The sequence below is a fragment of the Cetorhinus maximus genome, unplaced genomic scaffold (genome assembly GCF_964194155.1).
Source record: "Cetorhinus maximus unplaced genomic scaffold, sCetMax3.hap1.1 HAP1_SCAFFOLD_1070, whole genome shotgun sequence".
In the NCBI taxonomy this organism is placed as follows: domain Eukaryota; kingdom Metazoa; phylum Chordata; class Chondrichthyes; order Lamniformes; family Cetorhinidae; genus Cetorhinus; species Cetorhinus maximus.
This window is the reverse complement of record NW_027597012.1, coordinates 265-25,895: the sequence shown is the minus strand read 5'-3', so window position 1 is coordinate 25,895 and position 25,631 is coordinate 265. Positions and strand designations below refer to the sequence as shown.

At 61.2% G+C, this 25,631-nt stretch overlaps 1 protein-coding gene across 1 annotated transcript in view; it reads left to right on the top strand.

Annotated features, from left to right (window-relative positions):
• Positions 1–25,122, top strand: part of LOC144675644 (protein deacetylase HDAC6-like) — a gene marked incomplete at its 3' end in the record, with an annotated part of 67,345 nt that extends 42,223 nt beyond the window's left edge. Inside the window, exons 3-8 of the mRNA XM_078536284.1 lie at positions 8,378–8,485; positions 15,946–16,028; positions 16,780–16,867; positions 21,680–21,720; positions 23,508–23,604; positions 25,025–25,122. Of these exons, the coding sequence (XP_078392410.1) occupies positions 8,378–8,485; positions 15,946–16,028; positions 16,780–16,867; positions 21,680–21,720; positions 23,508–23,604; positions 25,025–25,122 (515 nt within the window). The remainder of the gene's footprint in view (positions 1–8,377; positions 8,486–15,945; positions 16,029–16,779; positions 16,868–21,679; positions 21,721–23,507; positions 23,605–25,024) is intronic.
• Positions 25,123–25,631: the final 509 nt, after the last annotated feature.

Genomic DNA, 25,631 nt, shown 5'->3' with positions numbered 1-25,631 from the left:
CCGCTCTCTGGCTAAAGACGTTTCTCCCTGAATTCCCTCCCCGATCGGATTTATTAGGGACTGTCTTATATTGATGACCCCCCCACTAGTTCTGGTCTCCCACCGTCCCCCACAAGTGGAAACATCTTCTCTATGCCGACCCTATCGAAACCCCCTCCGTCATTTTAAAGAGCTCGATCAGGTCACCCCCACCTCAGCCTACTCTTCTCTAGAGTAAAGAGCCCCGGCCGGTTCAACCTTTCCCGATAGTTATAACCTCTCCGTTCTGGGATCATCCTCGTCAATCTTTTTCACACCTTCTCCAGTGCCTCTGTGTTCCTTCTGTAGCACGGAGACCAAAACACTTCACGTTTTCGGCAACAGGTTTATTATTGCTGCTCTGCATTTCAATTCTATCTCTCAAGAATGAACCGCATGTATCTCATGGCCCTTGGACATGCGTCATGACTGTTAATAATTTGTGCATCTGTTGGATAGGTTCCCTCTGTTCTTTGATCCCAGTTCAACTCTGTTTACCAAGAAATATATATATTTTCGCCTTCCTGACGATGTGGGCGTCGCTGGCTGGGCCCAGCATTTATTGCCCATCCCTAATTGCCCCTCGAGAAGGTGGTGGTGAGCTGCAGTCCCCGTGTGGTGTAGGTACACCCACCGTGCTGTTAGGGAGGGAGTTCCAGGATTTTGACCCGGCGACAGTGAAGGAACGGCCGATATATTTCCAAGTCGGGATGGTGAGTGGCTCGGAGGGGGAACTTGCAGGTGGTGGGTGTTCCCCATGTGTCTGCTGCTCTTGTCCTTCTAGGTGGTAGAGGTGGTGGGTTTGGGCGGCGCTGTCGAAGGAGCCTTGGCGAGTTGCTGCAGTGCATCTTGTTGATGGTACACACACTGCTGCCCCTGTGCGTCGGTGGTGGAGGGAGTGAATGTTTGTGGATGGGGTGCCCATCGAGCGGGGGCTGCTTTGTCCTGGATGGTGTCGAGCTTCTTGAGTGTTGTGGGAGCCGCACTCATCCAGGCAAGTGGGGAGTATCCCATCACACTCCTGACTTGTGCCTTGTAGATGGTGGACAGGCTTTGGGGGAGTCAGGAGGTGAGTTACTCGCTGCAGGATTCCCAGCCTCTGACCTGCTTTTGTAACCACAGTATTTATCTGGCTGGGTCCAGTTCAGTTTCTGGTCAATGGTAACCCCCAGGATGTTGATAGTGGGGGATTCAGTGATGCTAATGCCATTGAATGTCAAGGGGCGATGGTTAGATTCTCTCTTGTTGGAGATGGTCATTGCCTGGCACTTGTGTGGCATGAATGTTACTTGCCGCTGGTCAGCCCCGAGCCTGGATATTGTCCAGGTCTTGCTGCATTTGGACATGGACTGCTTCAGTATCTGAGGAGTCGTGAATGGTGCTGAACATTGTGCGACCATCAGCGAACATCCCCACTTCTGACCTTATGATGGAAGGAAGGTCACTGATGAAGCAGCTGAAGATGGTTGGGCCGAGGACACTATCCTGAGGAACTCCTGCAGTGATGTCCTGGAGCTGAGATGACTGACCCCCAACCACCACAACCATCTTCCTTTGTGCTCGGTCTGACTCCAACCAGCGGAGAGTTTTCCCCCTGACTCCCATTGACTCCGGTTTTACAAGGGCTCAGCCAAATGCTGCCTCGATGTCAAGGGCAGTCACTCTCACCTCACCTGCCCTGTGACCATCGTTTGAGGGTCATGTAGAACAGAGAACCCCGGGGATGGTGGGAGGGGTGCACTGCTCCTCCTCGAGTGGGTGCCCCCCTCCGCTGATTGGTGTCATGTCAGGACTGCGGCTCCTTCTCTGCCATGGGGCTCGAGAACACCAGCGAAAGATTAACTTCTTTTGAAGAGAATGGCTGTTAAATTGCAAAAGCCCCCCGACAGGCGAATGTCCAAGACCCAAATCTACAGCGTCACCAAATTTGCAGAGAGTCCCGTGCCCCGAGAGTCTCATCCTCGTCTCTGAGACAGCAGCTTGTGGGTTCGAGTCCCCTCTGCAGAGACTCGAGACACATAATCCAGACCCATTCTCCTCCCGCCAGTCCCAAGTACCACCGATGGCAGACGGGTAGGGGGCAAACAGACGGGGTGATAGTGGGGGAGGGAGTGCGGGGCGGAGAGGGGGAGGGAGTGCGGGACGGAGAGGGGGAGGGAGTGCTGGGCGGAGAGGGGGAGGGAGTGCTGGGCGGAGAGGGGGAGGGAGTGCGGGGCGGAGAGGGGGAGGGAGTGCGGGGCGGAGAGGGGGAGGGAGTGCGGGGCGGAGAGGGGGAGGGAGTGCGGGGCGGAGAGGGGGAGGGAGTGCGGGGCGGAGAGGGGGAGGGAGTGCGGGGCGGAGAGGGGGAGGGAGTGCGGGGCGGAGAGGGGGAGGGAGTGCGGGGCGGAGAGGGGGAGGGAGTGCGGGGCGGAGAGGGGGAGGGAGTGCGGGGCGGAGAGGGGGAGGGAGTGCGGGGCGGAGAGGGGGAGGGAGTGCGGGGCGGAGAGGGGGAGGGAGTGCGGGGCGGAGAGGGGGAGGGAGTGCGGGGCGGAGAGGGGGAGGGAGTGCGGGGCGGAGAGGGGGAGGGAGTGCGGGGCGGAGAGGGGGAGGGAGTGCGGGGCGGAGAGGGGGAGGGAGTGCGGGGCGGAGAGGGGGAGGGAGTGCGGGGCGGAGAGGGGGAGGGAGTGCGGGGCGGAGAGGGGGAGGGAGTGCGGGGCGGAGAGGGGGAGGGAGTGCGGGGCGGAGAGGGGGAGGGAGTGCGGGGCGGAGAGGGGGAGGGAGTGCGGGGCGGAGAGGGGGAGGGAGTGCGGGGCGGAGAGGGGGAGGGAGTGCGGGGCGGAGAGGGGGAGGGAGTGCGGGGCGGAGAGGGGGAGGGAGTGCGGGGCGGAGAGGGGGAGGGAGTGCGGGGCGGAGAGGGGGAGGGAGTGCGGGGCGGAGAGGGGGAGGGAGTGCGGGGCGGAGAGGGGGAGGGAGTGCGGGGCGGAGAGGGGGAGGGAGTGCGGGGCGGAGAGGGGGAGGGAGTGCGGGGCGGAGAGGGGGAGTGCGGGAGTGTCGGGCGGAGAGGGGGAGTGCGGGAGTGTCGGGCGGAGAGAGGGTGGGAGGGAGTGCCGGGCGGAGAGAGGGTGGGAGGGAGTGTCGGGCGGAGAGAGGGTGGGAGGGAGTGTCGGGCGGAGAGAGGGTGGGAGGGAGTGTCGGGCGGAGAGAGGGTGGGAGGGAGTGTCGGGCGGAGAGAGGGTGGGAGGGAGTGTCGGGCGGAGAGAGGGTGGGAGGGAGTGTCGGGCGGAGAGAGGGTGGGAGGGAGTGTCGGGCGGAGAGAGGGTGGGAGGGAGTGTCGGGCGGAGAGAGGGTGGGAGGGAGTGTCGGGCGGAGAGAGGGTGGGAGGGAGTGTCGGGCGGAGAGAGGGTGGGAGGGAGTGCCGGGCGGAGAGAGGGTGGGAGGGAGTGCCGGGCGGAGAGAGGGTGGGAGGGAGTGCCGGGCGGAGAGAGGGTGGGAGGGAGTGTCGGTGAGGGGGAGGGAGTGTCGGGTGGAGAGAGGGTGGGAGGGACAGTCAGTGAAGGGAAGGGGGTGCCGGGCGGAGAGAGGGTGGGAGGGAGTGCCGGGCGGAGAGAGGGTGGGAGGGAGTGTCGGTGAGGGGGAGGGAGTGTCGGGTGGAGAGAGGGTGGGAGGGACAGTCAGTGAAGGGGAGGGGGTGTCGGGCGGAGAGAGGGAGGGAGGGAGGGAGTGTCGGGCAGAGAGAGGGAGGGAGGGAGTGTCGGGCGGAGAGAGGGAGGGAGGGAGTGTCGGGCGGAGAGAGGGAGGGAGGGAGTGTCGGGCGGAGAGAGGGAGGGAGGGAGTGTCGGGCGGAGAGAGGGAGGGAGTGAGTGTCGGGCGGAGAGAGGGAGGGAGGGAGTGTCGGGGGGAGAGAGCGAGGGAGGGAGTGTCGGGCGGAGAGAGGGAGGGAGGGAGTGTCGGGTGGAGAGAGGGGCCTGTCAGCGATTCTCAGTCCAGACGAGGTCACAGAGCAGGTATTGGGCCAGCCCTGAACAAAGGAGCGGGTGATGGGGGGAGGAACGGGACTGGGCGATGGGGAGAGGAACGGGACTGGGCGATGGCGGGAGAGAATGGGACTGGGCGATGGGGGGGAGAATGGGACTGGGCGATGGGGGGAGAGAATGGGACTGGGCGATGGGGGGAGAGAATGGGACTGGGTGATGGGGGGAGAGAATGGGACTGGGCGATGGGGGGAGAGAATGGGACTGGGCGATGGGGGGAGGAACGGGACTGGGCGATGGGGGGAGGAACGGGACTGGGTGATGGTGGGGAGGAACGGGACTGGGCGATGGGGGGAGAGAATGGGACTGGGCGATGGGGGGAGGAACGGGACTGGGCGATGGGGAGAGGAACGGGACTGGGCGATGGGGGGGGAGAATGGGACTGGGCGATGGGGGGGGAGGAATGGGACTGGGCGATGGGGGGGGAGGAATGGGACTGGGCGATGGGGGGGGAGGAATGGGACTGGGTGATGGGGGGAGAATGGGACTGGGTGATGGGGGGAGGAACGGGACTGGGCGATGGGGGGAGGAACGGGACTGGGCGATGGGGGGAGGAACGGGACTGGGCGATGGGGGGGGAGGAATGGGACTGGGTGATGGGGGGGGAGAATGGGACTGGGCGATGGGGGGGAGGAACGGGACTGGGCGATGGGGGGGGAGGAACGGGACTGGGCGATGGGGGGGGAGAATGGGACTGGGCGATGGGGGGGGAGAATGGGACTGGGCGATGGGGGGGGAGGAATGGGACTGGGCGATGGGGGGAGAATGGGACTGGGCGATGGGGGGTAGAATGGGACTGGGCGATGGGGGGGAGGAACGGGACTGGGTGATGGGGGGGAGAATGGGACTGGGCGATGGGGGGTAGAATGGGACTGGGCGATGGGGGGAGGAACGGGACTGGGCGATGGGGGGGAGAATGGGACTGGGCGATGGGGGGAGAATGGGACTGGGTGATGGGGGGAGAGAATGGGACTGGGCGATGGGGAGAGGAACGGGACTGGGCGATGGGGGGGAGGAACGGGACTGGGCGATGGGGGGGAGAATGGGACTGGGCGATGGGGAGAGGAACGGGACTGGGCGATGGGGGGAGAGAATGGGACTGGGCGATGGGGAGAGGAACGGGACTGGGCGATGGGGAGAGGAACGGGACTGGGCGATGGGGAGAGGAACGGGACTGGGCGATGGGGGGAGGAACGGGACTGGGCGATGGGGAGAGGAACGGGACTGGGCGATGGGGAGAGGAACGGGACTGGGCGATGGGGAGAGGAACGGGACTGGGCGATGGGGGGGAGGAACGGGACTGGGCGATGGGGGGAGAGAATGGGACTGGGCGATGGGGGGAGAGAATGGGACTGGGCGATGGGGGGAGAGAATGGGACTGGGCGATGGGGGGAGAGAATGGGACTGGGCGATGGGGAGAGGAACGGGACTGGGCGATGGGGGAAGGAACGGGACTGGGCGATGGGGGGGGAGAACGGGACTGGGCGATGGGGGGAGAGAATGGGACTGGGCGATGGGGGGAGGAACGGGACTGGGTGATGGGGGGAGAGAATGGGACTGGGTGATGGGGGGGAGGAACGGGACTGGGCGATGGGGGGAGGAACGGGACTGGGTGATGGGGGGGAGGAACGGGACTGGGCGATGGGGGGAGAGAATGGGACTGGGCGATGGGGGGGAGGAACGGGACTGGGCGATGGGGGGAGGAACGGGACTGGGTGATGGGGGGGAGGAACGGGACTGGGCGATGGGGGGAGGAACGGGACTGGGTGATGGTGGGGAGAGAACGGGACTGGGCGATGGGGGGAGAGAATGGGTCTGGGCGATGGGGGGGAGGAACGGGACTGGGCAGGATTCCAGCTGAGGAGGCTCACAGCCACAATATCCCAGCTGTCAGACACTTCCCTGGAAGGAGCTATTCCTGACCTGGTTTAAGATGCAGCAGAGCAGGCTTCCCCAGTGACAGGGGACAAGCCTGACATCAGGAGCTGCTGCTGTGTCTGCTGCTGGATGTGACAGTGAATCATCCTGCTGGCTCATACCTCATAGCCTGATTCAGCACGGTTCCAGACATCGACCGGCTGTTAAATTTTCCCCCAACCTCACTCACCCCCGACCTCTCCCTCACAGCCCCGTCTCTCGTCTCCACACAACTGAAGCGCCTGCCAGAGAACCCTGGGCCACTCTCTGAACCTGAGAGGCAGTCAGATGGGTGCAAGGGGGAGCTGACCTTCCCACAGTGCGGCGCTCCCTCGGCACTGACCTTCCGACAGTGCGGCGCTCCCTCAGCACTGACCCTCCGACAGTGCGGCGCTCCCTCAGCACTGACCTTCCGACAGTGCGGCGCTCCCTCAGCACTGACCCTCCGACAGTGCGGCGCTCCCTCGGCACTGACCCTCCCACAGTGCGGCGCTCCCTCGGCACTGACCTTCCGACAGTGCGGCGCTCCCTCAGCACTGACCCTCCGACAGTGCGGCGCTCCCTCAGCACTGACCCTCCCACAGTGCGGCGCTCCCTCAGCACTGACCCTCCAACAGTGCGGCGCTCCCTCAGCGCTGACCTTCCGACGGTGCGGCGCTCCCTCAGCTCTGACCTTCCGACGGTGCAGCGCTCCCTCGGCGCTGACCTTCCGACAGCACGGCGCTCCCTCAGCAAGGCCAGGGTGGGCGTGGACAGGGCCCCAGACCCCCACTCCCCCTCGTGTGAGGAAATGTTTCCTGACATGGGCCCTCGACAGCCTGGCTCTTGTTTTGAGGTTCTGGATCCGGCCCACCACCCACAGCCCACGCCCCCAACTGCAAGCCCCCCCACAACCCCACCTCAAGCCCTCCCAAACCCACCGCACCGCGCCCCAACACCACCAGCCCTCCCAACCCCTGCCAAGCCAAGTTGTGCGAGTTGGGTGCGGGGTGGGGTTGAGTTGGGGGTGGGTGAGGGGTGGGGTTGGGTTGGGGGCGGCGGGTGATGGGTGGGGTTGAGTTGGACAGGGAGGGTGAGGGGTGGGTTTGGGGGCGGTGGGTTTGGGGGCGGTGGGTGAGGGGTGGGGTTGAGTTTGGGGTGGGTGGGTGAGGGGTGGGGTTGAGTTGGGGCGGTGGGTGAGGGGTGGGGTTGAGTTGGAGGCAGTGGGTAAGGGGTGGGGTTGAGTTGGAGGCGGTGGGTGAGGGGTGGGGTTGAGTTGGGTGGATTGGTGAGGGGTGGGGTTGAGTTGGAGGCGGTGGGTGAAGGGTGGGGTTGAGTTGGGTGGGATGGTGAGGGGTGGGGTTGAGTTGGGGGGAGTGGGTGAGAGGTGGGGTTGAGTTGGAGGGTGGGTGAGGGGTGGGGTTGAGTTGGGTGGGATGGTGAGGGGTGGGGTTGAGTTGGAGGCGGTGGGTGAGGGGTGGGGTTGATTTGGGTGGATTGGTGAGGGGTGGGGTTGAGTTGGAGGCAGTGGGTGAAGGGTGGGGTTGAGTTGGGTGGGATGGTGAGGGGTGGGGTTGAGTTGGGGGTGGTGGGTGAGAGGTGGGGTTGAGTTGGAGGGTGGGTGAGGGGTGGGGTTGAGTTGCTGGCTGGGTTAGGGATGTGGGTGGGGTTGGGTGCCGGGTGGTTGGGTGTGGGTGGGGTTGGGTGCGGGGTAGTTGGGTGTGGGTGGGGTTGGGTGCGGGGTGGTTGGGTGTGGGTGGGCTGGGTGCGGGGTGGTGTCTGGGTGTGGGTGGGGTTGGGTGCGGGGTGGTGGTGTCTGGGTGCAGGTGGGGTTGGGTGCGGGGTGGTTGTGTCTGGGTGTGGGTGGGTTGGGTGCGGGGTGGTGGTGTCTGGGTGTGGGTGGGGTTGGGTGCGGGGTGGTGGTGTCTGGGTGTGGGTGGGGCTGGGTGTGGGGTGGTGGTGTCTGGGTGTGGGTGGGTTGGGTGCGGGGCGGTGGTGTCTGGGTGTGGGTGGGGTTGGGTGCGGGGTGGTGGTGTCTGGGTGTGGGTGGGGTTGGGTGCGGGGTGCTGCTGTCTGGGTGTGGGTGGGGTTGGGTGCGGGGTGGTGGTGTCTGGGTGTGGGTGGGGTTGGGTGCGGGGTGGTGGTGTCTGGGTGTGGGTGGGGTTGGGTGCGGGGCGGTGGTGTCTGGGTGTGGGTGGGGTTGGGTGCGGGGTGCTGGTGTCTGGGTGTGGGTGGGGTTGGGTGCGGGGTGGTGGTGTCTGGGTGCGGGTGGGGTTGGGTGCGGGGTGCTGGTGTCTGGGTGTGGGTGGGGTTGGGTGCGGGGTGGTGGTGTCTGGGTGCGGGTGGGGTTGGGTGCGGGGTGGTGGTGTCTGGGTGTGGGTGGGGTTGGGTGCGGGGTGGTGGTGTCTGGGTGTGGGTGATGGGTCTCACTGAACCTGGTTTCCTTTTAGCAGAAGAACGCAAAGGGGAAGGTGGCCGTGGGCAAGTCGGAGGTGAAGAAGCATGTGAGGATTAAACAGGAGGCCAAAGAGGATGAGATCGTGACACAGCTTCATCACCTGGTAGGGACTCAGCACCAAGTGGGGGCATCAGGGGAGACACAGACAGACCGTGCAAGAGAGAGCATGCGCGCGAAAGTGAGAGACAGAGAGAGAAACGGGGGCGTGTGTGAGAGAGAGAAACGGGGGCGTGTGTGAGAGAGAGAGACAGGGGCGTGTGTGAGAGAGAGAGACGGGGGCGTGTGTGTGAGAGAGAGAGACGGGGGCGTGTGTGTGAGAGAGAGAGAGAGAGACGGGGGCGTGTGTGAGAGAGAGAGACGGGGGCGTGTGTGTGAGAGAGACGGGGGCGTGTGTGTGAGAGAGAGAGACGGGGGCGTGTGAGAGAGAGAGAGAGAGACGGGGGCGTGTGTGTGAGAGAGAGAGACGGGGGCGTGTGAGAGAGAGAGAGAGAGACGGGGGCGTGTGTGTGAGAGGGAGAGATGGGGGCGTGTGAGAGAGAAAGAGAGAGACGGGGGCGTGTGTGTGAGAGAGAGAGATGGGGGCGTGTGTGAGAGAGAGAGAGAGACGGGTGCGTGTGTGTGAGAGAGAGAGAGAGACGGGGGCGTGTGCGAGAGAGAGAGACGGGGGCGTGTGTGTGAGAGAGAGAGAGACGGGGGCGTGTGTGTGAGAGAGAGAGACGGGGGCGTGTGTGTGAGAGAGAGAGAGAGACGGGGGCGTGTGTGAGAGAGAGAGAGAGAGACGGGGGCGTGTGTGTGAGAGAGAGAGACGGGGGCGTGTGTGAGAGAGAGAGAGACGGGGCGTGTGCGAGAGAGAGAGAGACGGGGGCGTGTGTGAGAGAGAGAGAGAGAGAGACGGGGGCGTGTGAGAGAGAGAGAGAGAGACGGGGGCGTGTGTGAGAGAGAGAGACGGGGGCGTGTGTGTGAGAGAGAGAGACGGGGGCGTGTGTGAGAGAGAGAGACGGGGGCGTGTGTGTGAGAGAGAGAGAGACGGGGGCGTGTGTGTGAGAGAGAGAGAGACGGGTGCGTGTGCGAGAGAGAGAGACGGCGGCGTGTGTGAGAGAGAGAGACGGGGGCTTGTGTGAGAGAGAGAGACGGGGGCGTGTGTGAGAGAGAGAGAGACGGGGGCGTCTGTGAGAGAGAGAGAGAGACGGGGGCGTGTGTGAGAGAGAGAGAGACGGGGGCGTGTGTGAGAGAGAGAGAGACGGGGGCGTGTGTGAGAGAGAGAGAGACGCGGGCGCGTGTGAGAGAGAGAGAGAGAGACGGGAGCGTGTGTGAGAGAGAGAGAGAGAGACGGGGGCGTGTGTGGGAGAGAGAGAGAGAGAGAGAGAGAGACGGGGGCGTGTGTGAGAGAGAGAGAGACGGGGGCGTGTGTGAGAGAGAGAGAGAGAGATGGGGGCGTGTGTGAGAGAGAGAGAGACGGGGGCGTGTGTGAGAGAGAGAGGGAGAGATGGGGGCGTGTGTGAGAGAGAGAGAGAGAGACGGGGGCGTGTGTGAGAGAGAGAGAGACGGGGGCGTGTGTGTGAGAGAGAGAGACGGGGGCGTGTGTGAGAGAGAGAGAGAGACGGGGGCGTGTGTGTGAGAGAGAGAGACGGGGGCGTGTGTGAGAGAGAGAGAGACGGGGGCGTGTGTGAGAGAGAGAGACGGGGGCGTGTGTGAGAGAGAGAGAGACGGGGGCGTGTGTGAGAGAGAGAGAGACGGGGGCGTGTGCGATAGAGAGACGGGGGCGTGTGCGATAGAGAGAGACGGGGGCGTGTGTGAGAGAGAGAGAGATGGGGCGTGTGTGAGAGAGAAAGAGAGACGGGGGCGTGTGCGAGAGAGAGAGAGACGGGGGCGTGTGTGAGAGAGAGAGAGAGGCGGAGGCGTGTGGGGGAGAGAGAGACGGGGGCGTGTGTGAGAGAGAGAGAGACGGCGGCGTGTGTGAGAGAGAGAGAGACGGCGGCGTGTGTGAGAGAGAGAGAGAAGGGGGCGTGTGTGAGAGAGAGAGAGACGGGGGGTGTGTGAGAGAGAGAGAGAGACGGGGGCGTGTGTGTGAGAGAGAGAGAGAGAGAAGGGGGCGTGTGTGAGAGAGAGAGAGAGATGGGGGCGTGTGTGCGAGAGAGAGAGACGGGGGCGTGTGTGAGAGAGAGAGAGAGACGGGGGGGTGTGTGAGAGAGAGAGAGACGGGGGGGTGTGCGAGAGAGAGAGAGACGGGGGCGTGTGTGTGAGAGAGAGAGAGACGGGGGCGTGTGTGTGAGAGAGAGAGAGACGGGTGCGTGTGTGAGAGAGAGACGGGGGCGTGTGTGAGAGAGAGAGACGGGGGCGTGTGTGTGAGAGAGAGAGAGAGAGAAGGGGGCGTGTGTGAGAGAGAGAGAGAGATGGGGGCGTGTGTGCGAGAGAGAGAGACGGGGGCGTGTGTGAGAGAGTGAGTGAGACGGGGGCGTGTGTGAGAGAGAGAGAGCGAGACGGGGGCGTGTGTGAGAGAGAGAGAGAGAGAGACGGGGGCGTGTGTGAGAGAGAGAGAGAGAGACGGGGGCGTATGTGAGAGGCAGAGAGACGGGGGCGTGTGTGAGAGGCAGAGAGACGGGGGCGTGTGTGAGAGAGAGAGAGAGCGAGACGGGGGCGTGTGTGAGAGAGAGAGAGACGGGGGCGTGTGTGTGAGAGAGAGAGACGGGGGCGTGTGTGAGAGGGAGAGAGACGGGGGCGTGTGTGAGAGAGAGAGACGGGGGCGTGTGTGTGAGAGAGAGAGACGGGGGCGTGTGTGTGAGAGAGAGACGGGGGCGTATGTGAGAGAGAGAGACGGGGGCGTGTGTGTGAGAGAGAGAGAGAGACGGGGGCGTGTGTGTGAGAGAGAGAGAGAGACGGGGGCGTGTGTGAGAGAGAGACGGGGGCGTGTGTGAGAGAGAGACGGGGGCGTGTGTGAGAGAGAGACGGGGGCGTGTGTGAGAGAGAGACGGGGGCGTGTGTGAGAGAGAGACGGGGGCGTGTGTGAGAGAGAGACGGGGACGTGTGTGAGAGAGAGACGGGGGCGTGTGTGTGAGAGAGAGAGACGGGGGCGTGTGTGAGAGAGAGAGAGACGGGGGCGTGTGTGTGAGAGAGAGACGGGGGCGTGTGTGAGAGAGAGAGAGAGAGACGGGGGCGTGTGTGTGAGAGAGAGAGAGACGGGGGCGTGTGTGTGAGAGAGAGAGAGAGAGACGGGGGCGTGTGTGAGAGAGAGACGGGGGCGTCTGTGAGAGAGACGGGGGCGTGTGTGAGAGAGAGACGGGGGCGTGTGTGTGAGAGAGAGAGACGGGGGCGTGTGTGAGAGAGAGAGAGACGGGGGCGTGTGTGTGAGAGAGAGACGGGGGCGTGTGTGTGAGAGAGAGACGGGGGCGTGTGTGAGAGAGAGAGAGAGAGACGGGGGCGTGTGAGAGAGAGAGAGAGAGAGACGGGGGCGTGTGAGAGAGAGAGACGGGGGCGTGTGTGTGAGAGAGAGAGACGGGGGCGTGTGTGAGAGAGAGAGAGAGACGGGGGCGTGTGTGAGAGAGAGAGAGAGAGAGAGAGAGAGACGGAGGCGTGTGTGAGAGAGAGAGAGACGGGGGCGGTGTGTGAGAGAGAGAGAGAGAGAGAGAGAGAGACGGGGGGTGTGTGAGAGAGAGAGAGACGGGGGCGTGTGTGAGAGAGAGAGAGAGAGAGAGAGACGGGGGCGTGTGTGAGAGAGAGAGAGACGGGGGCGTGTGTGTGTGAGAGAGAGAGAGACGGGGGCGTGTGTGAGAGAGAGAGAGACGGGGGCGTGTGTGAGAGAGAGAGAGACGGGGGCGTGTGTGAGAGAGAGAGAGACGGGGGCGTGTGTGAGAGAGAGAGAGACGGGGGGCGTGTGTGAGAGAGAGAGAGACGGGGGCGTGTGTGAGAGATAGTGAGACGGGGGCGTGTGTGAGAGAGAGAGAGACGGGGGCGTGTGTGAGAGAGAGAGAGACCGGGGCGTGTGTGAGAGAGAGAGAGACGGGGGCGTGTGTGAGAGAGAGAGAGACGGGGGCGTGTGTGAGAGAGAGAGAGAGCGAGACGGGGGCGTGTGTGTGAGAGAGAGGGAGAGAGAGACGGGGGCGTGTGTGAGAGAGAGAGAGAGAGACGGGGGCGTGTGTGAGAGAGAGAGAGACGGGGGCGTGTGTGAGAGAGAGAGAGGGAGAGAGAGATGGGGGCGTGTGTGAGAGAGAGAGAGAGAGACGGGGGCGTGTGTGTGAGAGAGAGAGAGTGAGAGAGACGGGGGCGTGTGTGAGAGAGAGAGAGAGTGGGGCGTGTATGTGAGAGAGAGAGACAGGGGCGTGTGAGAGAGAGAGCCGGGGGCGTGTGTGAGAGAGAGAGAGAGACGGGGGCGTGTGTGACACAGAGAGAGACGGGGGCGTGTGTGAGAGAGAGAGAGAGAGAGAGAGAGACGGGGGCGTGTGTGAGAGAGAGAGAGAGTGGGGCGTGTATGTGAGAGAGAGAGACAGGGGCGTGTGAGAGAGAGAGCCGGGGGCGTGTGTGAGAGAGAGAGAGAGACGAGGGCGTGTGTGACACAGAGAGAGACGGGGGCGTGTGTGAGAGAGAGAGAGACTGCGGCGTGTGTGAGAGAGAGAGAGAGACGGGGTGGGAGGGTGTGCGAGAGAGAGAGTGACGGGGTGGGAGGGTGTGCGAGAGAGAGTGACCGGGTGGGAGGGTGTGCGAGAGAGAGAGTGACGGGGTGGGAGGGTGTGTGAGAGAGTCAGTGACGGGGTGGGAGGGTGTGCGAGAGAGAGAGTGACGGGGTGGGAGGGTGTGCGAGAGAGAGTGACGGGGTGGGAGGGCGTGTGAGAGAGAGAGTGACGGGGTGGGAGGGCGTGCGAGAGAGAGAGTGACGGGGTGGGAGGGCGTGCGAGAGAGAGTGACGGGGTGGGAGGGCGTGCGAGAGAGAGAGTGACGGGGTGGGAGGGCGTGCGAGAGAGAGAGTGACGGGGTGGGAGGGTGTGCGAGAGAGAGTGACGGGGTGGGAGGGTGTGCGAGAGAGAGTGACGGGGTGGGAGGGCGTGCGAGAGAGAGAGTGACGGGGTGGGAGGGCGTGCGAGAGAGAGAGTGACGGGGTGGGAGGGTGTGCGAGAGAGAGTGACGGGGTGGGAGGGTGTGCGAGAGAGAGTGACGGGGTGGGAGGGCGTGCGAGAGAGAGAGTGACGGGGTGGGAGGGCGTGCGAGAGAGAGAGTGACGGGGTGGGAGGGCGTGCGAGAGAGAGAGTGACCGGGTGGGAGGGCGTGCGAGAGAGAGAGTGCCCGGGTGGGAGGGCGTGCGAGAGAGAGAGTGACCGGGTGGGAGGTTCTGCGAGAGAGTGAGTGACGGGGTGGGAGGGTGTGCGAGAGAGAGAGTGACGGGGTGGGAGGGTGTGCGAGAGAGAGAGTGACGGGGTGGGAGGGTGTGCGAGAGAGAGAGTGACGGGGTGGGAGGTTGTGCGAGAGAGTGAGTGACGGGGTGGGAGGGCGTGCGAGAGAGAGAGTGACGGGGTGGGATGGCGTGCGAGAGAGCGAGTGACGGGGTGGGATGGCGTGCCAGAGAGAGCTTGACGGGGTGGGAGGGCGTGCGAGAGAGAGAGTGACGGGGTGGGAGGGCGTGCGAGATACAGAGTGACGGGGTGGGAGGGCGTGCGAGATACAGAGTGACGGGGTGGGAGGGCGTGCGAGAGAGAGAGTGCCCGGGTGGGAGGGAGTGCGAGAGAGAGAGTGACCGGGTGGGAGGGGTGTGTGAGAGAGTGAGTGACGGGGTGGGAGGGCGTGCGAGAGAGAGAGTGACGGGGTGGGAGGGTGTGCGAGAGAGAGAGTGACGGGGTGGGAGGGTGTGCGAGAGAGAGAGTGACGGGGTGGGAGGGTGTGTGAGAGAGAGAGTGACGGGGTGGGAGGGTGTGTGAGAGAGAGCTTGACGGGGTGGGAGGGCGTGCGAGAGAGAGAGTGACGGGGTGGGAGGGCGTGCGAGATACAGAGTGACGGGGTGGGAGGGCGTGCGAGATACAGAGTGACGGGGTGGGAGGGCGTGCGAGAGAGAGAGTGCCCGGGTGGGAGGGAGTGCGAGAGAGAGAGTGACCGGGTGGGAGGGGTGTGTGAGAGAGTGAGTGACGGGGTGGGAGGGCGTGCGAGAGAGAGAGTGACGGGGTGGGAGGGTGTGCGAGAGAGAGAGTGACGGGGTGGGAGGGTGTGCGAGAGAGAGAGTGACGGGGTGGGAGGGTGTGCGAGAGAGAGAGTGACGGGGTGGGAGGGTGTGTGAGAGAGTGACGGGGTGGGAGGGTGTGCGAGAGAGAGAGTGACGGGGTGGGAGGGTGTGTGAGAGAGTGACGGGGTGGGAGGGTGTGCGAGAGAGAGAGTGACGGGGTGGGAGGGTGTGCGAGAGAGAGAGTGACGGGGTGGGAGGGTGTGCGAGATACAGAGTGACGGGGTGGGAGGGCGTGCGAGAGAGAGAGTGACGGGGTGGGAGGGCGTGCGAGAGAGAGAGTGACGGGGTGGGAGGGCGTGCGAGAGAGAGAGTGACGGGGTGGGAGGGTGTGCGAGAGAGAGAGTGACGGGGTGGGAGGGCGTGCGAGAGAGAGAGTGACGGGGTGGGAGGGTGTGCGAGATACAGAGTGACGGGGTGGGAGGGTGTGCGAGAGAGAGTGACGGGGTGGGAGGGTGTGTGAGAGAGTGACGGGGTGGGAGGGTGTGCGAGAGAGAGAGTGACGGGGTGGGAGGGTGTGTGAGAGAGTGACGGGGTGGGAGGGTGTGCGAGAGAGAGAGTGACGGGGTGGGAGGGTGTGCGAGAGAGAGAGTGACGGGGTGGGAGGGTGTGTGAGAGAGTGACGGGGTGGGAGGGTGTGCGAGAGAGAGAGTGACGGGGTGGGAGGGTGTGCGAGAGAGAGAGTGACGGGGTGGGAGGGTGTGTGAGAGAGACAGGGAGACGAGGTTGGGAAGGAGAGGCGGACAGAGAAAGAGAGGGAGAGGCGGACAGACAGACGGACGTCACAAGCTGATGTTTGTGTGATTATTGTGAGGCGCCCAGTCTGCTAAAGATGGTGTCGCTCTGGCCCGTCGGTGGGAGCGACAGCAGATCGAGAGTCGATGTTTGTTTGTGCGTTGGGGAGGGGTGGAGGTGGACAGGTGACTTTTTCTCCCGGTCGTCACCGTGAAAGTCATCGGCAGGGCTGGCATCGGCGGCCCACCCCCGAATCGCCTGACCGTGGTTATGGTGTGGATGGGCACTGGCACCTGCTGCCCTCCAGGTGGCAGGAGCCTGGTGTTCCGGGTGGGCTGAATGGCCATGTGTGCGCCCCCCTCCAGTCTCCGCCGGTCACACGGCACACAGGGAGAGAGGTCTCACATCCCCGCGGCTGAGGAGAAGGGCGAAATGTGGCGTGGGTGGACTGGCTTCTCCCCCCGCCACCCCCTCCTGTCACTGTGCGGGAAAGGGGGCGAGCGAGTCAGAACCCGGCCTCCCTTTGCCCGTCCGTGTGGCCAGACTGACTCCGGACGCTGGAGCTTCAGTGTGAGACGTCCTGGTCGAGTCCCATCCCATTGACGCTCCCGCTGCTTCCATCTGCACAGAAACTGGACAGAGATAGACTTCGGACGGGGACGGGGCTGGCGTACGATCCGGTGATGGCAGGACCGCGATGTCTGTGGGACAGGTAGGCTTCATGTCACAGCGCGTAATGGAGTGGCACTCGAACACTGGCAGCAGGGAGCGTGTCAGTATTTACAGGGGGTCCCCGGGGAGTGTCAGTATTTACAGGGGGGGTCCCCGGGGAGTGTGTCAGTATTTACAGGGGGGCCCCTGGAGAGTGTGTCAGTATTTACAGGGGGGATCCTCGGGGAGTGTGTCAGTATTTACAGGGGGGGGTCCCCGGGGAGTGTGTCAGTATTTACAGGGGGGCCCCTGGAGAGTGTGTCAGTATTTACAGGGGGGTCCCCGGGGAGTGTGTCAGTATTTACAGGGGGTCCCCGGGGAGTGTGTCAGTATTTACAGGGGGGTCCCCGGGGAGTGTGTCAGTATTTACAGGGGGGTCCCCGGGGAGTGTGTCAGTATTTACAGGGGGTCCCCGGGGAGTGTGTCAGTATTTACAGAGGGTCCCCGGGGAGTGTGTCAGTATTTACAGGGGGTCCCCGAGGAGTGTGTCAGTATTTACAGGGGGGTCCCCGGGGAGTGTGTCAGTATTCAGTGAACCTCAAGGATAGAAATCAGGCGGGCCATTATCACGTTACTGATTTTTCATATTTTGGATCTTGCTGTGTGCAAATTATCTGCAGTGGGTCCGACATTCCAACTGTGGCAGCACTTTGATAAGTGCTTCATTCTCTCTGAGGTGTTTTGACACGTGCAGTGCTTGTGTGAGTGGACAATTCAATGCCAGTCTTTCATTTTCTTTCTAACTTGCATAGTGAAACTCCAGAGAGTCCAGACAGAGTGACAGCGGTGATGGATAAACTCCAGGAGTATGGACTCTTGGAGCGCTGTCAGCTGATTCCAGTAAGTGAACGCATGTCAATATCTCACCGGCACCAGTGGTGGGAGGGAGCAGTCCCAGGACAGGGACAGCACGGGGTTAAATACAGAGTAAAGCTCCCTCTACACCGTCCCCATCAAACACTCCCAGGACAGGGACAGCACGGGGTTAAATACAGAGTAAAGCTCCCTCTACACTGTCCCCATCAAACACTCCCAGGACAGGTACAGCACGGGGTTAGATACAGAGTAAAGCTCCCTCTACACCGTCCCCCATCAAACACTCCCAGGGCAGGGACAGCACGGGGTTAGATACAGAGTAAAGCTCCCTCTACACCGTCCCCATCAAACACTCCCAGGACAGGTACAGCACGGGTTAGATACAGAGTAAAGCTCCCTCTACACTGCCCCCGTCAAACACTCCCAGGACAGGTACAGCACGGGGTTAGATACAGAGTAAAGCTCCCTCTACACCGTCCCCATCAAACACTCCCAGGACAGGTACAGCACGGGGTTAGATACAGAGTAAAGCTCCCTCTACACTGTCCCCATCAAACACTCCCAGGAGAGGGTGCGGGTGGGGGTTGTGTGTGTGTATGGTGGGGGTTATGTGTATAGGTATGTGGGGTGGTGGGGTGTATGTGTATAGGTGTGTGTGTGTGTGTGTGTGTGGGGGGGGTATGTGTATAGGTGTGTGTGTGTGTGGGGTGGTGGGGGGTATGTGTATAGGTGTGTGTGTGTGTGGGGTGGTGGGGGGTATGTGTCTAGGTGTGTGTGTGTGTGTGTGTGTGTGTGGGGTGGTGGGGGGTATGTGTATAGGTGTGTGTGTGTGTGGGGTGGTGGGGGGTATGTGTATAGGTGTGTGTGTGTGTGTGTGTGTGGGGTGGTGTGGGGTATGTGTATAGGTGTGTGTGTGTGTGTGTGGGGTGGTGGGGCGTATGTGTATAGGTGTGTGGGTGTGTGTGTGTGTGGGGTGGTGGGGGGTATGTGTATAGGTGTGTGTGTGTGTGGGGTGGTGGGGGGTATGTGTATAGGTGTGTGTGTGTGTGGGGTGGTGGGGGGTATGTGTATAGGTGTGTGTGTGTGTGTGTGTGTGGTGGTGGGGGGTATGTGTATAGGTGTGTGTGTGTGTGTGTGTGTGTGTGTGTGGGTGGTGGGGGTATGTGTATAGGTGTGTGTGTGTGTGGGGTGGTGGGGGTTATGTGTATAGGTGTGTGTGTGTGTGGGGTGGTGGGGGGTATGTGTATAGGTGTGTGTGTGTGTGGGGTGGTGGGGGGTATGTGTATAGGTGTGTGTGTGTGTGTGGGGTGGTGGGGGGCATGTGTATAGGTGTGTGTGTGTGTGGGGTGGTGGGGGTATGTGTATAGGTGTGTGTGTGTGTGGGGTGGTGGGGGGTATGTGTATAGGTGTGTGTGTGTGTGGGGTGTGTGGGGGTATGTGTATAGGTGTGTGTGTGTGTGTGGGGTGGTGGGGGGTATGTGTATAGGTGTGTGTGTGTGGGGTGGTGTGGGGAATGTGTATAGGTGTGTGTGTGTGTGTGGGGTGGTGGGGGGTATGTGTATAGGTGTGTATGTGGGGTGGTGGGGGGTATGTGTATAGGTGTGTGTGTGTGGGGTGGTGGGGGTATGTGTATAGGTGTGTGTGTGTGGGGTGGTGTGGTGGATGTGTATAGGTGTGTGTGTGTTGTGGGGGGTGGTGGGGGGTATGTGTATAGGTGTGTATGTGGGGTGGTGGGGGGTATGTGTATAGGTGTGTGTGTGTGGGGTGGTGGGGGGTATGTGTATAGGTGTGTGTGTGTCGGGTGGTGGGGGGTATGTGTATAGGTGTGCGTGTGTGGGGTGGTGGGGTGTATGTGTATAGGTGTGTGTGTGGGGTGGTGGGGTGTATGTGTATAGGTGTGTGTGTGTGGGGTGGTGGGGGTATGTGTATAGGTGTGTGTGTGTGTGTGTGGGGTGGTGTGGGGAATGTGTATAGGTGTGTGTGTGTGTGTGGGGTGTATGTGTATAGGTGTGTGTTTGGGGTGGTGGGGGGTATGTGTATAGGTGTGTGTGTGTGGGGTGGTGGGGGGTATGTGTATAGGTGTGTTTGTGTGTGGGGTGGTGGGGGGTATGTGTATAGGTGTGTGTGTGTGTGTGTGGGGTGGTGGGGGGTATGTGTATAGGTGTGTGTGTGTGTGGGGTGGTGGGGGGTATGTGTATAGGTGTGTGTGTGTGTGTGGGGTGGTGGGGGGTATGTGTATAGGTGTGTGTGTGTGTGGGGTGGTGGGGGGTATGTGTATAGGTGTGTGTGTGTGTGTGGGGTGGTGGGGTGTATGTGTATAGGTGTGTGTGTGTGTGGGGTGGTGGGGGGTATGTGTATAGGTGTGTGTGTGTGGGGTGGTGGGGGGTATGTGTATAGGTGTGTTTGTGTGTGGGGAGGTGGGGGGTAGGTGTATAGGTGTGTGTGTGTATGTGTGGGGTGGTGGGGGGTATGTGTATAGGTGTGTGTGTGTGTGGGGTGGTGGGGGGTATGTGTATAGGTGTGTGTGTGGGGTGGTGGGGTGTATGTGTATAGGTGTGTGTGTGTGTGTGTGGGGTGGTGGGGGGTATGTTTATAGGTGTGTGTGTGTGTGTGTGGGTGGTGGGGGGTATGTGTATAGGTGTGTGTGTGTGTGGGGTGGTGGGGGGTATGTGTATAGGTGTGTGTGTGTGGGGTGGTGGGGTGTATGTGTATAGGTGTGTGTGTGGGGTGGTGGGGGGTATGTGTATAGGTGTGTGTGTGTGGTGGGGTGGGGGGTATGTGTATAGGTGTGTGTGTGTGTGTGTGGGGTGGTGGGGGTATGTGTATAGGTGTGTGTGTGTGGGGTGTGGGGGTATGTGTATAGGTGTGTTAGTGTGTGTGTGGGGTGGTGGGGTATGTGTATAGGTGTGTGTGTGTGTGTGGGTGGTGGGGGGTATGTGTATAGGTGTGTGTGTGTGGGGTGGTGGGGGGTATGTGTATAGGTGTGTTTGTGTGTGGGGAGGTGGGGGGTAGGTGTATAGGTGTGTGTGTGTGTGTGTGGGGTGGTGGGGGTATGTGTATAGGTGTGTGTGTGTGTGGGGTGGTGGGGGTATGTGTATAGGTGTGTGTGTGTGGGGTGGTGGGGTGTATGTGTATAGGTGTGTGTGTGTGTGTGTGGGGTGGTGGGGGGTATGTTTATAGGTGTGTGTGTGTGTGTGTGGGGTGGTGGGGGGTATGTGTATAGGTGTGTGTGTGTGTGGGGTGGTGGGGGGTATGTGTATAGGTGTGTGTGTGTGGGGTGGTGGGGTGTATGTGTATAGGTGTGTGTGTGGGGTGGTGGGGGGTATGTGTATAGGTGTGTGTGTGTGGGGTGGTGGGGTGTATGTGTATAGGTGTGTGTGTGTGTGTGTGGGGTGGTGGGGGGTATGTGTATAGTGTGTGTGTGTGGGGTGGTGGGGGGTATGTGTATAGGTGTGTGTGTGTGGGGGTGGGTGGGGGTATGTGTATAGGTGTGTGTGTGTGGGTGGTGGTGTACATATACACTTATAGGTGTATAGGTGTGTGTGTGTGTGGGTGGTGGGGGGTATGTGTATAGGTGTGTGTGTGTGTGGGGTGGTGGGGTGTATGTGTATAGGTGTGTGTGTGTGTGTGGGTGGTGGGGGGTATGTGTATAGGTGTGTGTGTGTGTGGGGTGATGAGGGGTATGTGTATAGGTGTGTGTGTGTGGGGTGGTGGGGGTGTATATGTATAGGTGTGTGTGTGTGTGGGGTGGTGGGGGGGTATGTGTATAGGTGTGTGTGTGTTTGGGGTGGTGGGGGGAATGTGTATAGGTGTGTGTGTGTGTGTGGGGTGGTGGGGTGTATGTGTATAGGTGTGTGTGTGTGGGGTGGTGGGGGGTATGTGTATAGGTGTGTGTGTGTGGGGTGGTGGGGTGTATGTGTATAGGTGTGTGTGTGTGGGGTGGTGGGGGGTATGTGTATAGGTGTGTGTGTGTGGGGTGGTGGGGGGTATGTTTATAGGTGTGTGTGTGGGGTGGTGGGGGAAGTGTATAGGTGTGTGTGTGTGTGTGGGGTGGTGGGGTGTATGTGTATAGGTGTGTGTGTGTGAGGTGGTGGGGGGTACGTGTATAGGTGTGTGTGTGTGGGGTGGTGGGGGGTATGTGTATAGGTGTGTGTGTGTGGGGTGGTGGGGGGTATATGTATAGGTGTGTGTGTGTGGGGTGGTGGGGTGTATGTGTATAGGTGTGTGTGTGTGTGGGGTGGTGGGGGGTATGTGTATAGGTGTGTGTGTGGGGTGGTGGGGGGTATGTGTATAGGTGTGTGTGTGTGGGGTGGTGGGGGCTATGTGTATAGGTGTGTGTGTGGGGTGGTGGGGGGTATGTGTATAGGTGTGTGTGTGTGTGGGGTGGTGGGGGGTATGTGTATATGGGTGTGTGTGTGGGGTGGTGGGGTGTATGTGTATAGGTGTGTGTGTGTGGGGTGGTGGGGGGTATGTGTATAGGTGTGTGTGTGGGGTGGTGGGGGGTATGTGTATAGGTGTGTGTGTGTGGGGGGGGTGGTGGGGGGTATGTGTATAGGTGTGTGTGTGTGTGGGGTGGTGGGGGGTATGTGTATAGGTGTGTGTGTGTGTGGGGTGGTGGGGTGTATGTGTATAGGTGTGTGTGTGTGGGGTGGTGGGGGGTATGTGTATAGGTGTGTGTGTGGGGGTTGGGGAGAGGGTGCGGGCGGGGTTGTGTGTTGTGTGTGTGTGTGTGTGTGTGTGTGTGTGTGTGTGTGTGTGTGTGTATAGGTGTGTGTGTAGCCGTCGGCCGTGCCATCAGCGGTTTTGATGATCATTCTGTCTCTGTTTTTCCTGAAGCCTAGATTAGCCACGAAGCCGGAGTTGCTGCTGGTCCACAGGTGAGGGACGTGTGCGCGACAGGGGGAGGCTGCAGGATCTCATTTCTTAGCTGCCCATTCCTAAGACCTGTTCTGTTCAGCACTTTGCCGTGCGGAGAGTCTGGTCACCGGGTCTTTTTTGTTTATTCGTTCACGGGATGTGGGGGTCGCTGGCCGGGCCCAGCATTTATTGTCCATCCCTAATTGCCCCTTGAGAAGGTGGGGGGTGAGCTGCCTTCTTGAGCCGCTGCAGTCCCCGTGTGGTGTAGGTACACCCACCGCGCTGTTAGGGAGGGGGTCCCAGGATTTTGACCCAGCGACAGTGAAGGAACGGCCGATATATTTCCAAGTCGGGATGGTGAGTGGCTCGGAGGGGGAACTTGCAGGTGGTGGGTGTTCCCCATGTGTCTGCTGCCCTTGTCCTTCTAGGTGGTAGAGGTGGTGGGTTTGGGCGGCGCTGTCGAAGGAGCCTTGGCGAGTTGCTGCAGTGCATCTTGTAGATGGTACACACACTGCTGCCCCTGTGCGTCGGTGGTGGAGGGAGTGAATGTTTGTGGATGGGGTGCCGATCGAGCAGGGGCTGCTTTGTCCTGGACGGTGTCGAGCTTCTTGAGCAGCGATGAGCAACCTCGGCTAGTGAGCGGCCCTGCCTTCCCCCCCAACCCTCGGTGAGTGGCCCCACCTCTTCCTCCCTCCCACCCGCAAACCTCCCCCCACCCCGTACCACCCCACAGGCAACCCCGCCCCCACACTCCCCCCCCCCCCCCGCCCCAACACTCGCCCCCCACACTCTCCCCACTACAATCCCCCCCCACCACACTCCCTCCACCCAACACGCCCCCTCCCTCCCCCACCCCAACAGGCCGCCCCATTCCCACCTCAAAGTCCCTTCAGCAGCGGTCAATAAGGCCAAGCTGTTGAAAGTGCGCAAGGAATTTGACAGGGAGGATGAAGCTGTTTGCTCTGGCCAGGGTTGCCAGTGTGGCAGAAAGGGCACATTAAATGGCGGACGGCCGGAGACCAGCCGGGACCTCGGTGAACAGCAGAACGGGCTCGAGCCGGCCGACTGGCCTCCACTTGCTCCGAAGGTTGAGTTGAAGAAGTGACGCCCCAGGCAGGAACTCTGCACTGCAGCAACTCGCCAAGGCTCCTTCGACAGCGCCGCCCAAACCTACCACCTAGAAGGACAAGGGCAGCAGACGCATGGGGAACACCCACCACCTGCAAGTTCCCCCTCCGAGCCCCTCACCATCCCAACTTGGAAATATATCGGCCGTTCCTTCACTGTCGCTGGGTCACAATCCTGGAACTCCCTCCCTAACAGCGCGGTGGGTGTACCTACACCACACGGGGACTGCAGCGGCTCAAGAAGGCGGCTCACCCACCACCTTCTCAAGGGGGCAATTAGGGATGGGCAGTAAATGCTGGGGCTAGCCAGCGACTCCCCACATCCTATGAACAATTGGGGGTGCGGGAAAAAAGGACTGGGATGAGGAATTTTTTTCACTCCGTGGGGGGTGGTTGTGAATCTGAGGAGTTCTCTACCCCAAGGCGCTGTGGGTGGTCAGCGAAGGAGTATACTTGCGATCGAGGGATTTTCAGACATTGAGGGAATCGAGGGATAGGGCGTCATAGTGGAGTCAAGGTACAAGATCAACCACAGTTGCACTGAATGGCGGAGTGGCCTCGAGTGGGCCTCCTCTTGCTCCTGGCTTCTTCAGTTCTTCAGAGAGGTTTTAGAAAGAGGGACGGGTTGCGTCAGAGCTTTTTTTCAACAGCTTGGACAGCTCTGCCTTTCTCCCCCTCAGCCCAGATTTCATAGACCTGATCAAATCGACAGAAAAAATGGGCAACATGGCGCTGAAGGCACATTCGGAGGCTTATGACTTAGTCTACTTCCATCCTGTGAGTACTCGACGCCGAGTTCCGAAATTGCTCTGCAGGCCTTGACAAGGTTGGGCCACCGGTGATTCCGGTGGTGCAGGATCAGGGTGGGGTTTGGGGGGACTGGTTTGGGGAGTGGGCGGGGGCCAGTCACCGCACCTGTTACACCTCCTCACCTTCGTTTCTATTGATGGCATTGCTACAAGGGGAGTGAACGGGAAGGGGTTTGGGTCCATTGGGATTGTGGACAGTGGGAGTGAACGGGAAGGGGTTTGGGTCCATTGGGATTGTGTACAGTGGGAGTGAACGGGAAGGGGTTTGGGTCCATTGGGATTGTGGACAGTGATAGTGAACGAGAAGGGGTTTGGGTCCATTGGGATTGTGGACAGTGGGAGTGAACGGGAAGGGGTTTGAGTCCATTGGGATTGTGGACAGTGGGAGTGAACGGGAAGGGGTTTGGGTCCATTGGGATTGTGTACAGTGGGAGTAAACGGGAAGGGGTTTGAGTCCATTGGGATTGTGTACAGTGGGAGTGAATGGGAAGGGGTTTGGGTCCATTGGGATTGTGTACAGTGGGAGTGAACGGGAAGGGGTTTGAGTCCATTTGGATTGTGTACAGTGGGAGTGAACATGAAGAGGTTTGGGTCCGTTGGGATTGTGTACAGTGGGAGTAAACGGGAAGGGGCTTGGGTCCATTGGGATTGTGGACAGTGGGAGTAAACGGGAAGGGGCTTGGGTCCATTGGGATTGTGGACAGTGGGAGTGAACGGGAAGGGGTTTGGGTCCATTGGGATTGTGGACAGTGGGAGTGAACGGGAAGGGGTTTGGGTCCATTGGGATTGTGGACAGTGGGAGTGAACGAGAAGGGGTTTGGGTCAATTGGGATTGTGTACAGTGGGAGTGAACGGGAAGGGGTTCGGGTCCATTGGGATTGTGGACAGTGGGAGTGAACGGGAAGGGGCTTGGGTCCATTGGGATTGTGGACAGTGGGAGTGAACGGGAAGGGGTTTGGGTCCATTGGGATTGTGGACAGTGGGAGTGAACGGGAAGGGGTTTGGGTCCATTGGGATTGTGGACAGTGGGAGTGAACAGGAAGGGGTTTGGGTCCATTGGGATTGTGGACAGTGGGAGTGAACGGGAAGGGGTTTGGGTCCATTGGGATTGTGGACAGTGGGAGTGAACGAGAAGGGGTTTGGGTCAATTGGGATTGTGTACAGTGGGAGTGAACGGGAAGGGGTTTGGGTCCATTGGGATTGTGGACAGTGGGAGTGAACGGGAAGGGCTTGGGTCCATTGGGATTGTGGACAGTGGGAGTGAACGGGAAGGGGTTTGGGTCCATTGGGATTGTGGACAGTGGGAGTGAACGGGAAGGGGTTTGGGTCCATTGGGATTGTGAACACCCTCACACTCGACAATACACTCGTGTCTCTCTGACTTTCAGGAAACCTACGCGGCGAGCTGTACAGCTGTGGGCTGCGTGCTGAACATGGTGGACTGTATGATGAAGGGTGACATCAGGAACGGCCTGGCTGTCGTCAGGTGAGCCGGCCTGCTGTGCCGGGCTAGTTTCCCGTGCTTTCCGGGCCCTCCTCAGCTACATCCCCCTCGGTGCGGGACTCGGTAACCACGGGGACACACACCCTGCTGCCTTGCCTGCTTTCCCCCCTCTTTGGGCCGACCTTTCCCCCTGGCCTGGGCCCGACCTTTCAGCGTGGTCACTGCTGTAAAGTCGGAACCGCAGCTGCCTATTTAAGCACAGCAAGATCCCGCAAGCAAAAACATGATGAATGACAGATCATAGTCTCTCTCGTTGTTGGCGGCTGAGGGATAAATATTATTTCTCAGTCACCAGCGAGAACTCCGCCCTTCCCCCACAGTCCTGCCTCTCTTCCAGTATTAGCCACGTGATGTTCGACAGTCACCCAGGAGGGCAGTGAGACCCTAGATTTCAATGTCTCGTCTGAATCGCGGCTCCCTCCGACAGTGCGGCGCTCCCTCAGCACTGACCCTCCGACAGTGCGGCTCTCCCTCAGCACTGACCCTCCGAC